This window comes from Erinaceus europaeus, chromosome 6 (assembly GCF_950295315.1).
Source record: "Erinaceus europaeus chromosome 6, mEriEur2.1, whole genome shotgun sequence".
In the NCBI taxonomy this organism is placed as follows: domain Eukaryota; kingdom Metazoa; phylum Chordata; class Mammalia; order Eulipotyphla; family Erinaceidae; genus Erinaceus; species Erinaceus europaeus.
In genome coordinates this window covers 40,382,607-40,405,516 of record NC_080167.1, presented here as the reverse complement: position 1 = coordinate 40,405,516, position 22,910 = coordinate 40,382,607, and the positions used below count along the sequence as shown (strand labels likewise).

The 22,910-nt window shown below is 37.3% G+C and overlaps 1 protein-coding gene across 4 annotated transcripts in view; it reads left to right on the top strand.

Moving 5' to 3' along the window:
• AKT3 (AKT serine/threonine kinase 3) overlaps positions 1-22,910 on the top strand; it is a 318,339-nt gene that overhangs the window by 197,885 nt on the left and 97,544 nt on the right. For all 4 annotated transcript variants that reach the window (XM_060192062.1, XM_060192061.1, XM_060192060.1 and 1 more), the window contains 2 exons: positions 10,285-10,396; positions 20,051-20,195. In XM_060192062.1, the coding sequence (XP_060048045.1) occupies positions 10,296-10,396; positions 20,051-20,195 (246 nt within the window). In that variant the 5' untranslated portion in view covers positions 10,285-10,295. The remainder of the gene's footprint in view (positions 1-10,284; positions 10,397-20,050; positions 20,196-22,910) is intronic.

Below are 22,910 nucleotides of genomic sequence, written 5' to 3'. Positions count from 1 at the left end.
TTCCAGTACCTATGAGGCTCATCCTTGTAATAAAACAAATAACATTGAAGAACCACCAGTAAGTACAGGGTAAGCCTTTTAATCACTGAATGGAATCAGTGAATATCTGCAAAACTTAAGGTACCTCCTTCTTAATGGAGAGAGACTCTGTAAGATTAAAGTGTGTGTTCTTAATGAATCACTCTGTGTGTGTGTGTGTGTGTGTGTCTTTATAATGAAAACTAAAAGCAAATAAATGTTTTTTGCTGATTTTTAAAAATATCCATAGTAGTGGTATAAATAGGAGGTAAAGATAAATTCTCTTTGTGTCCTAGTAACTTCAGTAAGTAAATAAATAAATAGGCATTTAAAAACCTTTCCTTATGATAATTTAATAGCATTATTTAATTATGTAATTTAATTACAATTGTTATTGTGCCATTTTCATACTGTTTATAGGATTTATTTTTAAAAGAGTATAATTAGTACTTACACGTTAAAACTAGAAATAAAAATTTAATCTTTTTGATAAAATTGAAACAGCTGATACCTCTAGCAATTCTTTCTTGTTACTATTTGTTTGATCTGACATCTCCCAAAATTGGTTTACAGGCTAATGATGACATCATAGAGGCTTAGTCTATTTTGGTTCAGAACATTTGTAATTTAGCTTGTAATTTTAATTTGTTCAGGTAGGTCTTGCTATTATAAATATGTAATTTAAATACAGATATAACAGATACTTTCCTGAAAAGCATTGCCAGTTATTATATAGTAAAATTTAACAACCTTATATGTAAGAATGCTTCTATACCATGTGCATTCATTGGTTTCAGAAATCATGGATAATTATTTAGTTAATAATAGAATTTCAGAATTTCTGCTTAATAAAATCTGGTCTGAGGAAGTAACACCATTTATAGCATTCATGTCATAAATTTATGACGTCTGAAGTTCAATTCCTGAAACCACCTTGGAGCCCCAAGGATAGCACCAGAGCCTCCATGGGTGGTGGAGCAGTGTTTTGATGTCTCGTTCAAAAAGAAAAAGAAAAAAAAACTGTGCTTGGGAGGCCACTTATTAGTATTGTGCATGAGCAATACCTGGGTTCCTTCCCTGGCACTGCATATAGTTTAATTTAACTTGAGTTGGGAATCTTTGTAAAATTAAAAGCAATATTCTTCTGTAGAAGTATTTGCTATTTTTAACCACCAATTCATTTGAGAAGTCCCATTAATATTCAAAGTCTCTTACAAGTAATAGTTGCTAACAAAAAGCCAGCATGTTCTAAAAATGTTCATGGTATATTTTTCTTTATTTTTAACAACTGTGGGATGTGTTCCTGATCCCATCATATTGCAAACATGACTAACAAAGTTTTTCTGTTTAGTGTCATGTGTTTTAGTGTGGTATTTTAAAGTTTCAGCTGGTTCGAATTGGATTCAACTCCTTACTTATGTTTATATATAGCAGTAAACCTTGAGATAATTGTGTTAGGATAGTTTCTTGGTAGTGATCTGTTACTTGAATATTAATCATTTATTTCTGTACTCAATGTAATATATGCTATTTGGTGTTTGGATTCTTCTAAAGAGTCATTTATACTGAAACCTGTAACATGGGTATATTTCTGTTATACTAATTTATAATTGCATGTGGCATTTTTTGAAATATGATTAAAATATAGCACTAGTAAAACATTATTCTGCATGTGTATGTAAGTGTGGAACAATTTGGCACTAGTATGTGTGTTTTTTTTCATTTTCCTCTTTTTCCAATGATTTTTTTTTTCTTTATTGGGAGATTCATGGTTTATAGTCAACCGTGAAATATAGTAGTTTGTACATTTTCCAATTATTTCATTTACTTACTGATTGATAAAGTAAACCACTTTGGCAACTTGGAAGCAAGGGATCAGACTTAGGACCCTATGCAAATACAGTGTTCTAGTCATTCAGCTACTTCCTTGGCCACATTTTAATTTTTTTCTTTATTTGCCCTGTTTAAATTTTTTTTTCTTTAATGGGAGATTAGTGGTTTATAGTCAACAATAAAATACAGTAGTTTGTACATGTGTAAAGTTTCTCAGTTTTCCACATAACAGTTCAAGCCCCACTAGCTCCTCTGCCATCATGTTCTAGAACCTGAACCCTCCCACCTTTTACTTTATATAACTCTTGGTCCATAATTGGAGATAAATATATTATTGAGCCCATAAACATTCAATATATTTAGTAAAAATAGACATTGTGTACAAATACTTATGCCATCATGTTATTTTAATATCAGTATAATTACAAAGCTATCCTAAATGTACATCCAGATTTTTTTTCATTCTTTTCTAAACAGTTCTTTTTCAGTGATATGCTTAGGAATGATAAGAAAGAAATGAACTTTTTTCTTCTTTAAATGGAGTGCTGGAGCTTTGTTCATATGTAGTTTCATTGATATGGTTTTACTTTTTATTATTATTTTTTTAACCTCTGTGAAATTTAATTTAATTTAGATTTTTTTATTTTTTATTTAAGAAAGGATAAATTAACAAAACCATAGGGTAGGAGGGGTACAACTCCACACAATTCCCACCACCCAATCTCCATATATCCCATCCCCTCCCCTGATAGCTTTTCCATTCTCTATCCCTCTGGGAGCATGGACCCAAGGTCATTGTGGGTTGCAGAAGGTGGGAGGTCTGGCTTCTGTAATTGCTTCCCCGCTGAACATGGGCATTGACTGGTTGGCCCATACTCCCAGTCTGCCTCTCTCTTTCGCTATTAGGGTGGGGACACAGAGCTCCAGGACACATTGGTGGGGTCTTCAGTCCAGGGAAGCCTGGCTGGCATCCTGATGGCATCTGGTACCTGGTGACTGAAAAGAGAGTTAACATACGAAGCCAAACAAATTGTTGAGCAATCATGGACCCAAAGCTTGGAATAGTGGAGAGGACGTGTTAGGGGGGTACTCACTGCAAACTCTAGTATACTTCTGCTTTCAGGTATATATTTTGCAGTAGTTTATGGATATGTGTGAATATATGCTCTCTCTCACTGAAATTAGTGTATATCTAGGTTTTGGGACTTTGTTAGAAAGTGAGCCATCTGGTATGGAATTAGAGAATACTATGAAAGGAAAGGTCTCACCCGAGTAATGAAGCTGAAGGGTTGTCATTCCACACCTGAAGTCTCTGGACACAGTCTGAGGTGAAGCATGTTGAGGTGGCAATTGTTGTGTTGATTAGGTTGCGACCGGCAGATGCAATATTATTTGATATGGATTGGGAGAGGCATAAGGGAAAGTGGGCCCTATCCAAAGGTTCCAGGACTGGGGGAAATAGAGGCTGTATAGTGGAGATGTGAGGTTCCTGCTGTCTTAGGGTTCAAAAAGACAATCGATAGTTAATGTGATCATCACATTATTTGGTAATTGGGTTAACTTTGTAAAGTCCTTTTGTTAGGGTTTGCTGTACAGTACCCAGTATCTTGTATATAGCTGTGCCATTGGTTGCTTCTGATCTACTTGGTCGAGGCTTTTGAGAGAGTCCGCATATCAAATACACAGCCTATATATTAAAAAGACTCAGTCTGTGTTTTTAAAACTTCGAGACATACAATTAATTTTCCCCCTCTCATATTAATTAACTAGTGATTTATGTGACTACATTTTACTAAGAGTGTACATAAACACCATTCCCACCACCAAAAGACTGTGACCCATTCCTCCCACCCACTCCCACCTCCCAATGTCCCAGGAAGCTGCATGTCTACCCCTCACCACAGGGTTTTTACTTTGGTGCCCTACTTACAATTTGGTCAGGTCCTGCTTTTAGTTTCCCTTTCAGATCTTCTTCCTCAACTTCTGTTGATGAGTGGGATCATCCCATACTCATCTTTATCTTTCTGACTTAGCTCACTTAACATAATTCCTTCTAGCTCTGTCCAAGATGGGTCAGAGAAGGTGGGTTCATTGTTCTTGATAGATGCATAGTAATTATTATTATTTTTATAACTGCTACACAGAGAGAGAAGGGAAGGAGGAGGCAGACAGAGGGAGAGACACCACAGTCCTAGAGCCTCGCCCCCAACACCATGGCAGTCTTAAATGATATGGGACGTGAACTTGACTTGTGCATGGCAGTGCACACTTCCTACTGGGTGAGCCATCATCAAGCACATCCAGATATACCTTAAGTTGTATTCTTTTCTTTCCTTTCTGTTCTGTTCTCTACTCTATAGTTTATTTTTGAGTATTTACCTCAGATCTACCCCTAATCAATTATCAATTGCCAAGTTAAATATTTACTATGTGCCCTTATGTGTTGTCACTGTGCTAGATGCTATGATTTTAAAACAGCTTGACTTGCTAGAACATCAAATTAACATTTGTAAGACAACTATAAGACAATGTAGTGAACCATTGGCTATAAACACAATAGGGGTTTTGTGCAGAAGGAAACAGAAGGAGCAGTGGTCTTCACTGAAGCTACTGTACTCAGTCAATTGAAGGTTTAGTGAGACTAATGCTTCCAAGAGAATCAGATTGGGTCTGTCCCATAAAGGCAGAATAAGTAAGAGGAAATTACATGATTGTTTATTGATCATCGACATATTAAAGCTTTATTTTCTGCTATACTTATGTTGTAAAGACATACACAGCTATATACAACTTTGTTGTTTTAACAAATATGCCAAGTATTCATGGACTCAGTGATGTATATGAAATGCCAACCAGGCAGGCAGCTCAGCTGGAGGATGCATTCTTGACATGTCAGAGGCCCTGCTTTCTATTCTTATCCCTATATAAAAACAAGGAAAACAAAAACAAATATAGATATCATAAAAGTAACAGAGTGGTACTTTGGTCTCTGTGCCTCTCTGTGTTCTTGTTCTCTCATTAAATCAAGTAAGCAAATGCCTTTCAGGCTGGTGAGTAGTTCAGCAATAGATCACAGAACTTGCATGCATGATATGAGGTATTATATTTGGTTCTATCCCCAGCACTGCATACTCCAGACCTGAACAATTCTCTGGTTTCTCTTTGCTGTGGGGGAAATGAGACTGAGGTGTCTCTTCCCTGTGATGTCTTGTTCACCATGGGGTTTTCTACAAATTGGGTGACTATGGTTTCCTTTATTAAGGAAAACAGAAAGTATGTAGCTAGAGACATGACTAAAGGGCAGATCTGATGCAGCTAGAGTCCCTTTTATGAATTTTCTTAGGCCCAGTCTTCTCTTCCTTTCTAAGCCACACCCATACCTATTACTACTTCTGTGTTCTTCCATTATCTTACCTATAGGTAAGATAAGCAAAGACTTAACTTATTAGGTGTTCCACAAATTCTCCTCTTTCTCAGTGACAGAGCCAAAAACAAAAGGCCCTGGCCACATAAGTTCTGAATTCTGGTTCAGGACTCTCTGACCCTAATCTTCCCTAATGCCTGGCTCTTTTATAAAAATAAATACTTTTTTTTTTTACCCTCCAGAGTTATTGTTGGGCTCGGCGCCTGCACCATGAATCCACCACTCCTGGAAGCCACCTTTCCCCTCTTTTTGTTGCCCTCGTTGTTGTAGCCTAGTTGTTGTGGTCATTATTATTGCCATTGTTGATGTTGTTCATTGTTGGATAGGACAGAGAGAAATGGAGAGAGGAGGGGAAGACAGAGAGGGGGAGAAAAAGATAGACATCTGAAGACCTGCTTCACCGCCTGTGAAGCGACTCTCCTGAAGGTGGGGAGCCAGGGGCTCGAATAAATACTTTTTTTTTGAAACGTCTATATTTAAATGAAAAATACAAATTACATACAGTATTTGTTTTTTTTTTACACTCGTATTTTAAAGTATGTGTCAAATTTAACTGTGAGTGGCCAGGGAATGACTCAGCTGGTAAAGCCTATGTGGTGTGTGTGTGTGTATGTGTGTGTGTGTTCGTTCCATAGTTTACTCTCTAGCACTAAAACTGGATTGTGCTCTGCTTTTTTCCTCTCTTGAAAAATAAGTCTTTTTTTAAAAAAACATATCTGATTATGAAACAGTAGATTTCATGATATGTAGATTCTACCACCTTGTAATTTTCTTACTTCTCCATTTTAATTCCTTAGGTGATTATCTAAAGTATTCCCTTGCCTTGCATTCTCTTTTCTTTCTATTTTCTTACTTTGTCAAGTTTAAATTACAGCTTTGCTTAAAGCCAGTCCTCTGTTCCCCACCTGCATACATGCGGTTGAATAAATCAGAGGGAAAAACATACATAATCATGATCTATTGTAATACATAAAATGATTTTAAAGATTTGTTATCTTAATGAGACAGAAAAACCAGAGCACTACCCAATTCTGTCATGATTCTGCCAGGGATTGAATCTTGGACCTCTCAGGTCTCAGTTATACACGTCTGGCCACTACATTCAATTCTTGTTTTTTATATTCAGATGAATTTATTCACCAAATATATAAGGAGTCCACATTGGTGCTGTAGCAGTAAGCAGAGCAACAGGTCCAGTTCTAACATGCATTCATTCTCCTGGGGAAAAAAATCTGATAAAAATAAAACATTTAAATAAAACTTTAGTCTATAGCTTAAGCAAAACATATTCAAAGATCAAGGCCGATCACTCCTGCTGCTCCAGCACATGTATCTTGAAGTGGAAGATTATAGACCAATAGAAACACCAAAGAAGCTGACCTCACATCTACAGTTGAATGTTTTGATAGCTAAGTAAAAGTTGCCTACAAGCATGACCTGCAAAAATCAATCATTCAGAGACAAGAGAAGTGTTATGCTTGCACAAGAATTTTTTAAACCGTAGATGTTTCAGTAGGGTGAGCCACTGAGAGAAAGACATGTTTGCCAAGAATTCCTCCTGGAGCCTGAGGTCCTTCTTTCACTTTCCCGCTCCTGTTCTGCTATTATATTTATATACATTCCCAGAGACTGGATCAGTGGCTTCCCCATCAAATTCAGTCTCATAGACAATGGTTATGTTAGTACTTTAAGTTTTTTATTTGTTTCCAGTTACAGTCTTTTCCTTTCTATCCCCTGAAATATGCTTTATTCCTTTGGGTTTAGAGACTTACTTTCTTTTATTTATTTTCTTATTTTATATGGTTTTTTTTTTTTTGTTTTTGTTATCTTTATTTGACAGAGACAGACATCGAGGGGGAAGAGGGAGAGAAAGAGGGAGACAGAGAGACACCTGCAGCCCTGCTTTACCACTCTCAAAGCTTTCCCCCTGCAGGTGGGGACCGGGGGGCTTGAACCCAGGTCCTTATGCACTGTGATGTGTGTGCTCAACCAGGTGCACTACCACCCAAACCCTAGAGACGTTCTGGACCACTTTCTGACAGCACTCCATAGTGGTTCTGTATTGCCAAAAAAGGTAACACACCCAGGGAAGCAACCTAGCAAAGAAAACAACCATCAGAGTAAAGATGAAAGGCTACATTAAATTCTTGAGTGTTGTATATCTCTAGGCTCTTTATGTAGCTCAGTAGCCACAGGATAGTCCTCTCTCCTATTTGTTCTCTCATTCTTCAGTAGGCCTGTTACATATTTTCTCTCTTCTAAAAGTCCCATTGCAGGACGTAGGTAGATAACATAATGTTTATACAAATAGACTCTTATGCCCAGGGTCTGAGGTCCCAGGTTCGATCCCCTTGATCCCCTCACCGCCATAAACCAGAACTGGCAATGCTCTGGGGAGAACAAATTTCCACTAAAATCCCTTTTCAACCTAACACTTAAAAATGGTTTTATTTTTGTTGGCCTTTTGGCGAAGATCAAGTGGTTGATACCTACTTTTTATCTCTACCTCCAACTGCATTTAGGCCCCTTAACCATGTCTTTTCTATTACATTTCTAAACTGTCTGTGTGCTTGACTGGAGCCAGCCTTATACTTGTCTGGTAAATGCTTCCTTGACTATTTAAGGAAGTGTTGGAGAAATCCTGTACAATCAAAATTATTGCCTTGTTTAATCATTACTATACCAGTTCATTCAATTTACTAAGTGTTTGCAGTATGTTATGCATAGTTTGTTAAGTACTAAGAATGGAACAGCTGAGCTTGAATTCTAGTAGAAATAGACAATAAACAAAAGAACATTAATTTAGTTAATTTGTTCAGAATATGAATATGCTTTTGGAAACTAAAGAAAAGTACAGTAGTTAAGAGCAGTTCCAGAGTTCTGATCAGGGACACAGGTTACAATATTAATTTGGTTTGTCGATGGAGGTTATAATGTTAGGTTAGGTCTGCCCTGGACTTGCATGAGCTAAGAGAGATAGTTATGAGGATGGGTAACACGGAAAAAAAAAAAGTTAAATTTTGGTAACTATTAGACAAAATGCCCTGAGAAAGAATGAGGAAACCACAGCATCTGGCAGAATTGCACAGAAGAGAATATTGGGAAAGAGTGTCTGACAAATATTTAAGTCAGGCAGATCTGAGGTCCAGCTCATGTGTGTTTTATTGATCATTTAAAGGTTTCTAAGTGAATTGGAAACATCACAGTTTCTGTTTGTGTTTAAGATTCTTAGTTTTTAGAACATCTAGACCACTTTATGGGGTAATGTTGATGTTATCACAGGCACAGTTATATATATATATATTTTCATATTTCTCCATGCTAGGTGTCAGCATATTTCTATACCTTATTCTTTTTTATGTTATTTTAAATAGATTATTTTTCCTCCTCTTCCTCCTCCTCCTTCATCCTTTAGTGCTCTGATTACATAGAGGAATGTCACTGATTTTTATATATTAATTTTATAACCTGTCACAAAACTACTATATTCCCTAATTATTTCTACATGTTTCCTACTATAATCATTAGTATTTTATATGTATGCTATCATATCATCTGTAGATAATAATTTTATTTCTTCTATTGCAGTTTGAGTTCTTTTTATTTCCTTTTTTTGTGGGGGGGCTAGTTACTGTGTCTAGAACTTCTAAGACTATGTTGAATAGTACGGTGATTGTGGACAGCCTTGTCTTGTAGCTGTTCAGTTTAAGCAGAGTTTATACTATGTGTATGTATTTGTTTTAATACTGTATGTTTATGAGTAGACTACAGTGATGAACAAAGGATAGCTTGTCTAATATGGGATTATTCATGTATTTTATTGAGAGCTGGTGATGCTTTCTCAATGGTGTTACCAGATACTGGATATATTCTTAAACCTGAGATGTCAGAATTTCCAGAATGTGATGTGAGAGAAGAGAGAACTTAAGGATGATTTCAAGATACTTGTTTTGAACAATTAAAAGGGTGGTGTTATTATCAATGACATGGACAAAATTGCCATAGACATTAGCAGGGGGAACAATGCTGGAAGCAGTCAGGATTCCCGTTTTAGATGAGTTTGGTTTTCTCTTAAGAACAGAGTTTTTATCTTTGGGTGGCTTAGCTAGACTTCCTATGTCTCTTGATTTGGAAAATCTGATTTTATGGCACCTGCATAGATTTTGGCAGTGGGCGGTGAGTGTACAGCATAAATTGATTAGTGTAAAAGATGGGAAATGACAAATATATCAGTATCACAAAATAAAATCACTCTATGTTTTAAGTTTGGGTGATGGAAAAATTAGAGAAACTGGAAGAAAAACAGATTTGGGCCAAAAGAAAGTGAAAACTGCTATGGTCAAGAATGAGAATGTATAGAGTAAAATGGATCCAGACCTGATTCCCCCCCCCCCCCAGGGTTATTGCTGGGGCTAGGTGCCTGCACTATGGATCCTCTGCTCCTGGTGGCCTTTTTTCCCCCGTTTTTGTTGTTGGATAGGACAGAGAGAAATTGAGACATGGGGAAGATAGGGAGAAAGATAGACACCTGCAGACCTGCTTCACCCCCCTGCAGGTGGGGAGCCAGGGGCTTGAACTAGGATATTTGTGTGGATCCCTGAAATTCCTACTATTTGTGCTTAACCTGGTGTGCCACTGCCTGGCCCCCTGATCCTGACTTTTATAAAAGACAGGGTTTGGACCATACAGAAAACGTATTCTTTTGACTGCTATATATTATATAAGTAGGAGTATAACTATGGAAAATTAATAAAACATTCTAGGTAGTTAGAACAATTGGAGCAAAAGTAGAGTTAAGAGAAAGATATTTTGGTAGACAGTTAACAGTTCAGTTCTACATGTGACCAGAATGGACAGTGACTTGGAAAGGAACACTCAGGTCATGTTCTGAACAAAATTGGACGTGAGGCTACAGTGGTTTTGTTTAGATTATCTCTCTTTATTTATCAGCTATTTCCTTCTTGGTTTAAATGTAACTATTCAAAAAAGACATTTTATTTTATTTTTAGAATGCCAGTTAATGAAAACAGAACGACCAAAGCCAAATACATTTATTATCAGATGTCTCCAGTGGACCACTGTTATAGAGAGAACATTTCATGTAGATACTCCAGAGGAAAGGTAAGAAACATTTTTTTCCATTCTGTGAAAAAACAATAATCAGTTTTAGGGTGTGTGTTTAGCTCACTTTGCCATTTTAAAATATGTGTCAATATACTGTTAAGAAGCAATGTCCCTTAATCCATTCTGGTACAATAGAGAAATAATAGAGGCTTGTAAAATATACTTAAAAAGAGAAAAGTGAATATTTAAAAGTTAAAATAGTGGCTGTGAAGTGACATACCAGGCAGACTTTGTTATGCCTGTGAAGCTGGGTTCTACCTGTATAGGGGAGGCTTCATAGTGGTGGAGGAGTGGTAAGCTATGGTCTCCCCCGCCCCCCCAGCAACCCCTACCCCTAGACTGGGCTGGAGCTGGGAAAGAGTCTACTGGGAGTAATACAATCTTACAGGTTCTAAGTCTCAATGATAATCAATTAACATTAAATTTATATGTGGTTATCATCAGAAAATAAATCCTTGAAATTATTCATAACTTTTAATGCTATTACCAGTGTTAAGCACTGATAATTTTTTAATATTTATTTATTTATTTTCCCTTTTGTTGCCCTTGTTTTTTTATTGTTGTAGTTATTATGGTTGTTTCTGTCGTTGTTGTTGGATAGGAAAGAGAGAAATGGAGAGAGGAGGGGAAGACAGGGGGAGAGAAAGATAGACACCTGCAGACCTGCTTTACTGCCTATGAAGTGACTCCCTTGCAGGAGGGGAGCCAAGGGCTCGAACCCAGATCCTTACGCTGGTCCTATGCTTCACGCCATGTGCACTTAACCCACTGCGCCACCGCCGGGCTCCCCACTGATAATATTTTAATGCATTTCCAATTCTATTCTGTATAGACTTATTAAGGTTTTTGAACATATGTGCCTGCATTTTCCCCACTCTTTATTCTCTGCTCACATTTGCTGGGTATGCTGTATTCTTAAATTGCCTATACCTTTACCCTAAACTGAAAGTGGGTTTATTCCTATTTAGCACCTAGATCTGAGCTTAAAGGACAGTAAAGAGAAATACAAGGTAAAACTGGGGCAGGGTGTGGTTGAGGAATAAGGACAGAATGAGGGAGAGTAGGGGTTCTAGTGTGTTTCCTAGATACCTGATGGAGAGGTGATGAAATGATGTGCCTGTGTATTAAAGACTATACTGTAAGTCATTAAGCCTCCCAATAAAATACATTTTCACTAGTGATTTAATATTGATTTGCAAAATTATGATCTAACAGTATAATTCCACACTGTTCCCACCACCAGAGTTCTGAGTCTCCATTCCCTCTACTGGAAACTGCAGTAGGCCTGCCAGGGTCACAGACATAGGTTGACTGTTATATCTATAACTGTCTGTCTGTATGTATATCTGTTTGCCCATTTCTTCCACAGTCCTACTCTCTCCTCTCCTCCAAGTCATAAAGTCATGGCTACACCCACTGTCACTTCCTGATGGAACTGGAATTCAGAGTCAATTCAATTCAGAATTGGTCATCTTCCCCTAACATGTTTCCCCCTATGGGAATTTGGGTCAGAAAGTTTTATGGGGGGCGGGAGTCGGGCGGTAGTGCAGCGGGTTAAGTGCACGTGGTGCAAAGCACAAGGACAAGTGTAAAGATCCCGGTTCGAGCCCCTGGCTCCCCACCTATAGGGGAGTCGCTTCACAGATGGTGAAGCAGGTCTGCAGGTGTCTGTCTTTCTCTCCCCCTCTGTCTTCCCCTCCTCTCTCCATTTCTCTCTCTCCTGTCTAACAATGATGACATCAACAGCAATAACTACAACAACAATGAAAAACAACAAGGGCAACAAAAAGGGAAAATAAATAAATATAATTTGTTTTTTTAAGTTTATGGGGTCCAGAAGGTAGGAGTTCTGGCTTCTATAATTATCTGCTGGATAAGAGTGTTGACAGGTCTATCCATAATCCCAGCCTGTTTCTATTTTTCCCTGGTGTGGAAGGGCTCTGAGGTTCCAGGACATATTGGTGAGGGCTTCTTCCCAAGGAAGTCAGGATGGAATCATAGTATCATCTGCAACTTGGTGTCTGAAAGGTATTAAGATATAAAGCAGGGCAAGTTATTCAGTAAACAGAAACCAAAAAATAGGAATAGAGCACATGAGATTAGGGATCTCGGTGTAGAAAGAAACTAGGAAGTCCATTTTAGGTATGTTCCAAGTGGCCGATGACTAGTTTTTTTTTCCTAAGGTTGATAGCTAATATGCAGGTGGACTAAAAAATATTATTTCAGAATATGGTCAGAATTGAGTATAGAACTAGAAAACTGGGGTTGGGGCTGAGAGTAGCTCAGACTTGAAGAAAATATATAAATACAATTAACTGTTTACCCCATTGATCTGACCCAGGGATATAAATATTCATGTTTAGCACAGGAGCCTGTGTAACCTGAGTCTCCATTCCCTCTACTGGAAACTGCAGTAGGCCTGCCAGGGTCACAGACATAGGTTGACTGTTATATCTATAACTATCTGTCTGTATGTATATCTATTTGCCCATTTCTTCCACAGTCCTACTCTCTCCTCTCCTCCAAGTCATAAAGTCATGGCTACACCCACTGTCACTTCCTGATGGAATTGGAATTCAGAGTCAATTCAATTCAGAATTGGTGTCTCTGACAGTCTGAGCTTGTAGTCCATGGTCATAGCTGGGAACATTCTAGGCTGCTCTCAATTCAGGACCTGTCTTCCTTGAGTGGTAGAGTATGTTGACCCATCCTCCCTTCAGAGAGAGCGATGCCTACAATTGCTGCTTTACAGTGAGGGTAAGGTCCTGGAAAGGCCCACAACAGGGTTTAGGATGACTTTTCTGATGGAAGTGATCAGTGATGGTGGAGAGAGGAATTTGTTGTGGATCTAGGCCTTTCACAACAGATATAATTTTTATATATACCTGGTAAGTTGACTTTTTTTATTTTAATCATTGTCACTTTTTTTTCTCCTTTAAATCTTGAAGGACAGTTTTCTCAGATACCGTCTTCATGGTTAGCAGCTTTTGTTTGAAGTTATCATTCCGTTCCCTCCTGGCCTTCAAGCTTCCTGCTGACAAAATACACTGGTATTCATATGGGAATTTTGTCATAGTTGAAAACTTCATGTCTTTTTTTCACTTTTAACATTTTTCTTTGTATTTAACTTTTGACAGTATGATTAAAATATGTCTTAGTGTTTATTTCTTTTGGTTGATTCTAGGAGAACTTGAATGTACATTTCCATTCCCAGAATTGGGGGGATTGTAGGGAGAGTCATTTTCTTAAGTATACTTTTACTCTTTTCTCTTTTCTCATTCTAGGACTTTCATTATGCATCAAATGGTCTCTCATGTTCTTTCAGCTTTTACTCACTTCTTTCAACTGGATGACTTCCAATGATAGGTTTTTGTGATTGTGGGTTTTCACCTTTATTTGATGAATCTGTTGAACCCATCTAGTTAAATTTTTCAGTTGAGGGTAGGGTCTGAATTTTTTGTTTATAACATGTTCTCATTTGTATTAATATTTTCATTTTATTCATGTGTTGCTGAACTTATTGAGCATTTCTGTGGTAAACTTTTAAAGTTTGGTCAAATAATTCATATGTTAATCTTTTTAATGTTAGTTTTAATGGATTTATTTTGTCTATTTGACTGGACCATGTTTCCTTGTCTTTTGTAGGATAGTGTTGGGATCTGAACTTTTATAAAATGAGCCACAGCTTTTTAATTTATTTTTATTAGTGATTAATGATTTCTAAGATTGTAGGTTAACAGGGGTATGATCCTACACAGTTCCCACCATCAGAGTTCTGTCTCCCATCTTTAATTACTTTTGGAAATTTTCATATTCTTTATCCATTTGTGAATATGGACCAAAATTCTTGTTGGGGTACAGAAGGCGGTAGTTCTGACTTCTATAATTGCTTCTCTACTGGGCATGGGTGTTGGTTGGCAGGTCGATCCGTACCCCCCAGACTGTTTCTTTCCCTAGTTGATTTTAACTTTATAATTTGACTGTATGGATAATGACCTTCATCAGTCAGCCCAGTTCAACATTTTAGGGGCTTCTCAAATCCCGTGTGTGTGTGTGTGTGTGTGTGTGTGTGTGTGTGTGTGTGTGTGTGTGTGTGTGTGTGTGAATATATTAATTTTGGGGTTTTATTTGTGATTAATAGTAGGTTACAAAATTGTAAGATTACAGTATATAGTTTCATATCACACCCACCATCAAATTTCTGTGTGTAGTCTAAAAATACAACTTTTTTGAGGAGCTCATAATCTCTTGCTCCCTCTAGTGCTTACCTGTAGTACTGCAGATGTTTTTGGCCCATTGCAACACCTAGATTATGCTCATCCCACCCCTAAAAGAGAGCATTCAGTGCTAATAGCAGTTTCCTGAAAATTGATAATATTGAATGGTACACCCTTTCCCTTCTGAAGTCTGCAATTCTGCCTGTTGTATGTGCTCCCTCTGATGCAGCATCAGGCCACACAGCTGTCTTTTGTTCTCAGCTGATCTCAATTGTAGAGTCTACCAGGTCTTGTCAGTGCTTCAAGACAGTTACAAGAGAAAGAAATTAGTTCATCAGGCAGGCTTTTGAAATATCAATACTGGGAGTTGGTGGTAGCGCAGTGAGTTAAGCGCAGGTGGCACTAAGTGCAAGGACCAGCATAAGGATCCCAGTTCAAGACCCCGGCTCCTGACCTGCAGGGGAGTTGCTTCACAAGCAGAGAAGCACGACTACAGATGTCTCTCTTCCTCTCCTCCTCTCTGTCTTCCCCTCCTCTTTCCATGTCTCTTTGTCCTATTGACAGCATCAATAACAACAACAATAATAATAAACACAACAATGATAAAACAACAGGGGCAACAAAAGGGAATAAATAAATAATTTTTTTTTAAAAAAGAGAAATATCAGTACCTTGGAATCACATTCCAACTTTCCCTCCCTGAGGAAAAGCTGAGTGTTAGAGATTTTCTCTGCAGTTTTATGTTGGCTTGGGAAGAGGGGTTGTGTTGAGTAAGTGCATAACCCTTCTGCACCATCACTTTTGTTTTTAGTGATCTCGGACCTGGTGTCCTTTGTTCTCTGTGCACAGATTTAGGCAAAGAAGAAGCCAAACTTCTAGATACATGGAAGAAAGATTGGAAGGGATAAAGGGAGTGAGAAAGCAAGTCATTGGCTGTATGTTCCAGTCTTCTTTTTCCCTCTCAAGAAGAAGCTGATGTTTTTTCCTATCCCAATATTGTAGCTATAATGACTGGGTGCTACAGTTTTTCCTATTGGCTTCAAATGCATCTGGCTTAATGCTGCCATGAGGTACTGGAGCCTGTTAACTGGCTTTTGGGTTTTTGCACAAAGGAAATTAATCCATGTATTATTATTTAAATAGGTATCTCCTTGGGGGAAAGAAGAAACAGTGGCTTCTTGTTCTCCCATCTTGCATATACCATTAGTGCATTTTTAAAGCTGAACTTCAGATTGTTGTTTCAGTTATAAAGGAAATTCCTATTAATAATTTGAATGAATGGCTTAAACTGAAAAGATAATTTGGAAGATGCTTATCTATTTCAAATAACATGGTATTCATATTTACGTAGTTCCTTACAAGTTGATTTCCCTTGTTTTTGGAAACGGTGGAGAGGAAGCTTACTTGTAGCTACATCATACTTTTTAAAAATATTTATTAGTGATACTGAGAGAAAGACCAGAGCACTGTTCAACTCTGGTTGATGGTGGTGCTGGGGATTGAACCTGGGACCTCAGAGCCTCAGGTATGGAAGTCTTTTGTAGAACCACTATTAAGCTGTCTCCCCAGCCCCACTATATCATATTTTTTCTATTGATGAGTACGATGCTTTTTTTTCCCCTTATATTCTATAAAGAAGGAAAGCTATTGGTTTTTCTTTACTATGTAACTCAAAACATTTATTTTTTTTTCAGTGGTAAGCATTTACAGAAAGTAAGTTTTGCTTGCTCCTTGCAGTTTAATCATCACTTTTTGATCAGATTGATTAGGATCATAGGGTAGGTCCACTTCTAGCCTTCTAAGAGTTCTCCACACTGCTTTCCACAGGGGTTGGACCAGTTGCATATTTCATCCCATTTTTTTCAATACCATTTGTTAAAGAGACTCTACTTTCCCCATTTAATAGTCTGGGCACCTTTGTCAAAGATTTGATGTCCATAGGTGTGGGGGCTTCTGGGCTCTCAATTCTATTCCACTGATCAGTGTGTCTATTCATGTTCCAGTACAAAGTAGTTTTGATGACAGTGACCCTATAATACAATTGGAGGTCTGGGACTGTGATGCCTCCAGTTCTGTTCTTTCATCTCAAGATTGTTTTGGCAATTCTAGGTCTTTTCTGGTTCCAGATAAACATTTGTAGCATTTGTTCTATTCTCCTAAAAATGTGTTTGGGATCTTGATGGGGACTGCATTAAATTTGTAGATGGCTCTGGGTAGTATATTCATTTTGATGATGTTAATTCTTCCAACCCATGAACATGGAATATCTTTCCACTTCTTTGTGTCTTTTTCAATTTCCTTGAGTAGTGACTCATAATTTTCAATATACAAGTCTTTCACTTTTGGGTTAGGTTTATTCCTAGATATTTTATTGTTTTTGTTACTATAGTAAAAGGAATTGATTTCTGGATTTCATCTTCTTCTACATTAGTATTTGCATAGGGAATGCCACTGACTTTTGAATGTTAATTTTGTAGCCTTATACCTTACTGATTTCCAAAAGCTTCTTGCTGGATTCTTTACATTGTAATATGTACACTATCATGTCATCTGCAAATAGGGAAAGTCTGACTTCTTCTCTCCCAATCTGTATCCCTTTAATTCCTTGATTCTGCCTGATTGCTATGGCAAGAACTTCCAACACTATGTTGAATAGTAATGATGATAGTGGGCAGCCCTGTCTAGTACCTGATCTGAGGGGAAATGCTTCCAGTTTTTCACCATTGAGTACGATGTTGGCTGTATGTTTGCTATATATAGACCACTATCTTAAGGAATTTTCCATCTAATCCTATTTTTTGTAGTGTTTTGATCATAAAGGGATGTTGGATTTTGTCAAAGGCTTTCTCTGCATCTGTTTATATGACCATGTGGCTTTTGGTGTTGCTTTTGTTGATGTGGTGGATCACTTTGATTGATTTACGTATATTATACCAACCTTGCATCCCTGGGATAAACCCCACTTGGTCATGATGAATAATCTTTTTAATATACTGTTGTATCCAGTTGGCTAGAATTTTATTCAATATTTTAGCATTTATGTTCATCAGAGATATTGGCCTGTAGTTTTCTTTTTTGGTTGTATCCCTATCTGCTTTTGGTATCAGGGTGATGTTGGCTTCATAGAAGCTGGAAGGGAGTATTCCAGTGTCTTCAGTCTTCTGGAAGACTTTTAAATGTAAAGGTGTTAACTCTTCCTTGAAGGCTTTGTAGAATTAATTTGTAAAACCGTCTGATCCAGGACTTTCATTCTTGGAAAGGTTTTCGATAATTGTTTCAATTTCGTTGGCTGTGATGTGCCTGTTCATATTATCTAGTTCCTCTTTATATTTAATTTGGAAGTTCATAGGTATCTAGGAAATCATCCATTTCTTCCAGGTTCTCTAGCTTGGTGGCATAGAGTTGTTCTCTCTCCCCTCTACTGTTTTCTGGAGTTCATCTATTTTGTTAACCCTGTTCTGATACTATTTTAGTTTATTCATTTAGTTGTGTTCTTAGCTCAGCTGTTTCAGCTTTCAGCTCTCTAATAACCTTGAGATAATTAGTGTTTTCTTCCAGAGTCTCATTTGTTGTTTTTTTCTGACGACAATTCTTTCAAACTCTTTACTCACTCCTGTGACTATTTCCTTAACAAGCATTAAGGAAACAAGGACCTCACTATTTTGTGGTTCAACCTTTGGGGGGCTTTTAGCTGGACTCTTGTCCTGGTTCATTTCTCCAGTATTTCTTCTTGTGGTTTAACCATTTTATATAGTATGTTATGACATCCCTTTCTCAGTACTTTTCAAATTACTGATCACTCTTGCTTGGGTTGACTTGAGTCTAAATAAGGTGCTTAAAGAGTTCACAGTTGTGGAAATTAACAGTTATTTCAAATTATTTCAATTCCCGAGTTGGAGCACAGAGGCTGTTAAAAGCGTGTTTTGTTCTTTTTCTTTCCTGTAGGCTATGGGAGCCTGAGGGCTTTTAAGCTATAAGTAGGCTTCTTACCTTAAGCACTCACTCCTGACCAAGAGATAAAGCAGGGTGGTGGGGGAGATTGCACAGTGGTTATGCAAAGAGACTCACACTCCAAGGATCCAAAGCTCCAGGCCCAATTCAGCTTCTCTGCCAAGCTGAGCAGCACTGCTGGGCCCTATGAGTTTCTAAACAAGTCCCATTTATAGTCTGTAGGTTCTAAGGCAATTGTTCACCATGTTCTCATCAGGAGAATAATGTGGAAGGAGATCACAAAGCAAAACTTAGATTGGGTGTGTTGTATCGCACCAAAGCAAAAGACTCAGGGAAGGAAAGAGGGAGGAGGTGTAGAGAACCTTGAGGTCCTGTTGCCTAATACACAGGAGATGAGAAATTGTACCCATGGGTACCACTAGCCCTCTGATAACAATGAAAAAGGGAAAGAATTTAGATGGTATGAAAACAAAGTTTATTGATTGTTACTTCCTAGTGCAGTATATTTTAATTCTGAGAAACTGATTTTCAAATTTATATGGAGGTAAATGAGACTTGATCAGCTATCATAGGTGTTTAAAAAGAAGTTTGATACCATACTCCTGGTGTTGATTTAAATAAGTTATGGCTGGTTTTGTTTGTTTGTTTGTTTTTAAAAAAAACTTATGATCTGTGAAGAAATAAAGGCTTTGATTATAATAACATTTTAAAATTTGTGTTACACCCCACAGTAAGATTTTAAGTATATCAGTGGGCTTACAGTGGCTAAATATTAGTACAATATTTTTTTTAAAGTACAGCTGACTTTTGGGAATCATTGAGATGTATACAGACAAAAATTTGCTGCACTTTAAAAATATTTATTTGTTTATCTCTTCATTTATTTAGACAGAAAAAGACATAGAGATCACAGAACTGAAGCTCCCTCCAATATGGGGGGCTGTGCTCAGATCTGGGTTGTATGCATGACAAAGCAGTGAGCTATTCTAGTGAGCTCTTTTACTGGCTCTTACCTGTTCTAGCTGGGTGAGGCAGCTCAGTGGTGCAGCCATGAGGCTTGTATCTGTGAAGCCTTTGGTTGGATCCCTGCTATTGCATATGGTAGAACAATTCTTTAAAGATTTGAACTGAATTTCCTTTAAATTCCTTCCTTTTTAATTTTGTCTTTAATATACTTTAGTATACACAAGTAAATACTGATAAACTGTAGGTCTACAATGTAAACCGCTCTTACAGCTACTTATGTGGGAGAATATGTGTATGTGCATTATTATCTTAGAATAAACTATTTTTGTTGAGTTGGAAACTTGGTCAGAGAAATAGGTCATCAGGTGAAGTGCATGGCTTGCCGTATGTGTAGCTCTGGAGAGGTTCTGGTGTTGCAGTTCTTCTCCCTGTAAGTCTGAGTGGAGAAAAAAGAAAAAGAAAATAATGAAGTGGCATTTGCATCAAAGATAATGTAAAGTTTTATTTGTTTTTATAGAGAAGAGTGGACAGAAGCTATTCAGGCTGTAGCAGACAGACTTCAGAGGCAAGAAGAGGAGAGAATGAATTGTAGTCCAACTTCACAAATTGACAATATAGGCGAGGAAGAAATGGATGCTTCTACAACACATCATAAAAGAAAGGTAGAAGTTAATAACTGCTTTTTCTGTACAACAGAACATGTATGTGTATGGGCAAGATATTCTAAAAACTGCCACTTATGAAAAAAGTCAGTTGATTATCTTATGTAAATATAGGGATACAAATGGATTTTATTCTCCTGAATCTTAAATATCTGTCTTTCTGAAAAATCAAATGAAGTATTATTTCATTTCAGTGGCTTAGAATTGGATGCTTTATACTGAAATGGCTAGTTAGGGTCTTATGACTGATATGCAATATATTTAACTACTTTGTAATATATATTTTCTTCTACTGTTTTTAATATCATAAGATATTTAAAGATAAAATGTTTTCCCTAACATTTGATTCTTTTCCATTTGGGATTTTCTGTGTTTCTGAAAACAGAAGCAAAGTAATTTGCTGTGTTTCCTGTTTAGCGTTCTGGTCTCACTAATGTCAGTGGGAAAGTGAACAGCCCTGGCAATAATGGCTTTTTATTTTGTTTTAATGGCTGCTCATGAACCATTGAGGGAAACAGGCTTTTCCTTCCCTCAGTACTCCAGAATAATAAGTGTCAATGCATGATGATGATGATGATGAAGATGATGATTATTTTTAACCAGAGCACTGCTCAGCACGGCTTATTAAAACTTCAGGCTGGGATTAAACTTGAGAACTCAGAACCTCAGTGAAGTTTTTATATAGCCACTATGATATCTCTCTGGTCCCTACAAAGTTATTATTCTTTACTTTATAGGAATTATAAACTTTTTAGTTGTTACAGAAATGTAGACAGCAGCTTCCTGCTGGAAAAAAATTGTATTTTCAGGTTGAGGATGAGTAGGCAGATAGAATAATGCTATGCAAAAATGGTATTCATGCCTGAGACTCCAAAGGTTGGATTTGATCCCCCTGCACCAACATATGCCCAAGCTGAACAGTGCATAAATAAGTGACCTTAAAAAAAAAGTAGGGATGCTGTTTTTCAGAATAATTGAACATGCCACTTATTATGTTTGAATATATTTGTTACAATAGACTATAAACCTTTAGGTAAGAAAGTATCTTTAATTATCAGTGTAATTTGATATTCCCATAATGATTAAGAACTCTGTGAAGTTTGATTATTTGAGTTCAATCCTCCTTTTTCCACATGCTATACACATGTGGATTAGGTTGAAGTTCTGCAGTCACAACTTAATTAATCAACCTTTCTGTATATGAAATTTCAGTTCTAATTAGAATAACACTATGTCTGATCTTGAGCAACTGTCTAAGAACCCTTTGTGTCATCCTTGAATATTCTTGTTTGTCGGTTGAACTAAATCCTCCTCTTAAATCACCTTAATTCCATCCTGTCCCTTAATCATTGCTCACCTACTCAGAAATCAGAAGGCTTCTTTTGGACATTTATGTGCATTTGTACCCAATTAATTGAAGGTTATTTTGTACTCATAACTTATGTTCATAAATATAAAATCACATTCTAGTTATTTCTTCTTCTGAAATATAAACTACCATTCTCAATAAAAAGTTATATGCTATTTAATTCTATAGAATCCCTAAAATTCTCGCTAGTATCAAAGAAAATACTCTGTTGAGGTAGCTAGGGGTTGACTATGGAGGATTTCTGATACCCTAACTAAAAATACTGGTGATGACAGTATTTTTTTTTAATTACTGTAATTTGCCAGAACTTGAAAAAGGGAAATGTTAAAGTATGGTGGGTTTCATTTTTCCTGTTTATTATAAAGCATGATACGTTTCCCTTTTTGTGATAATTACCCATGTGTATGTGTATTATCTTAGATTTCATCAGCTTTAGTAACTACCACTATAGGAATTTTATATATACTTTGTGCCACAGTCTGAGCAATACTTTGAAATGCATTATCTAATTTAGTCCCCACTAGAATAATCTGAGATAGGTACCATTTCACAGTTGAGTCCTCTGACATTCAAAGAAGATAACATATTTTGTTCAATAATTTCACTCAATATCAATTATCTGAGTTCACCTATCAAAAGGCAGAGAGAGTTTAGTGTACACAGTACGAAGTGCAAGGACCTGTGCAAGGTTGCGGGTTTGAGCTCTCCACTCTCCACCTGCAGAGGGGATGCTTCACAATTGGCAAAGCAGGTCTGGAGGTGTCTGATCTTTCTCTCTCCCTCTCATTCTCCCCCTCCTCTCTCAGTTCCTCTCTTCCTATCCAATAAAATGGAAAAAAATGGCCATCAGGAGCAGTGGATTCTTAGTGTAGGTACTGAATCCCAACAATAACCCTGGAGGCAAAAAAATAAAAGGCATAGAGTAGGAGGGTAGATCAGGAAATATAACCCAACCATAAATTTTACTTGGCAGGGCAAATAGGCTGAAAGTGAAAGCTTGGAAAGTAATAATACAAGCTACAGGGATTGGGGGTGGAAGGGTAGTAGGAAGGAAGAAGAAAGCAGGGACAGCCATACTTCTATCCAGCATAGGTCAACAATGAAAGGAATGGATGTTACATAGTGATCAGTGGGTTGATTAACCAAGGTGATGTAGCTCTTGTTAACATCTGTGTATACTAAATGAAGTGGCACCACAATTTATGAAACGATCATTAATAGAACTGAAGAGATGTCAATAGCAGTACAGTAATAGTAGGAGCAAGTGCTGATGAGGATATGGAGAAAAGGAAACCCTTTGGCACCACTGGTGGAAATATAAATTAATGCAGCGCTTGTGGTTTGGA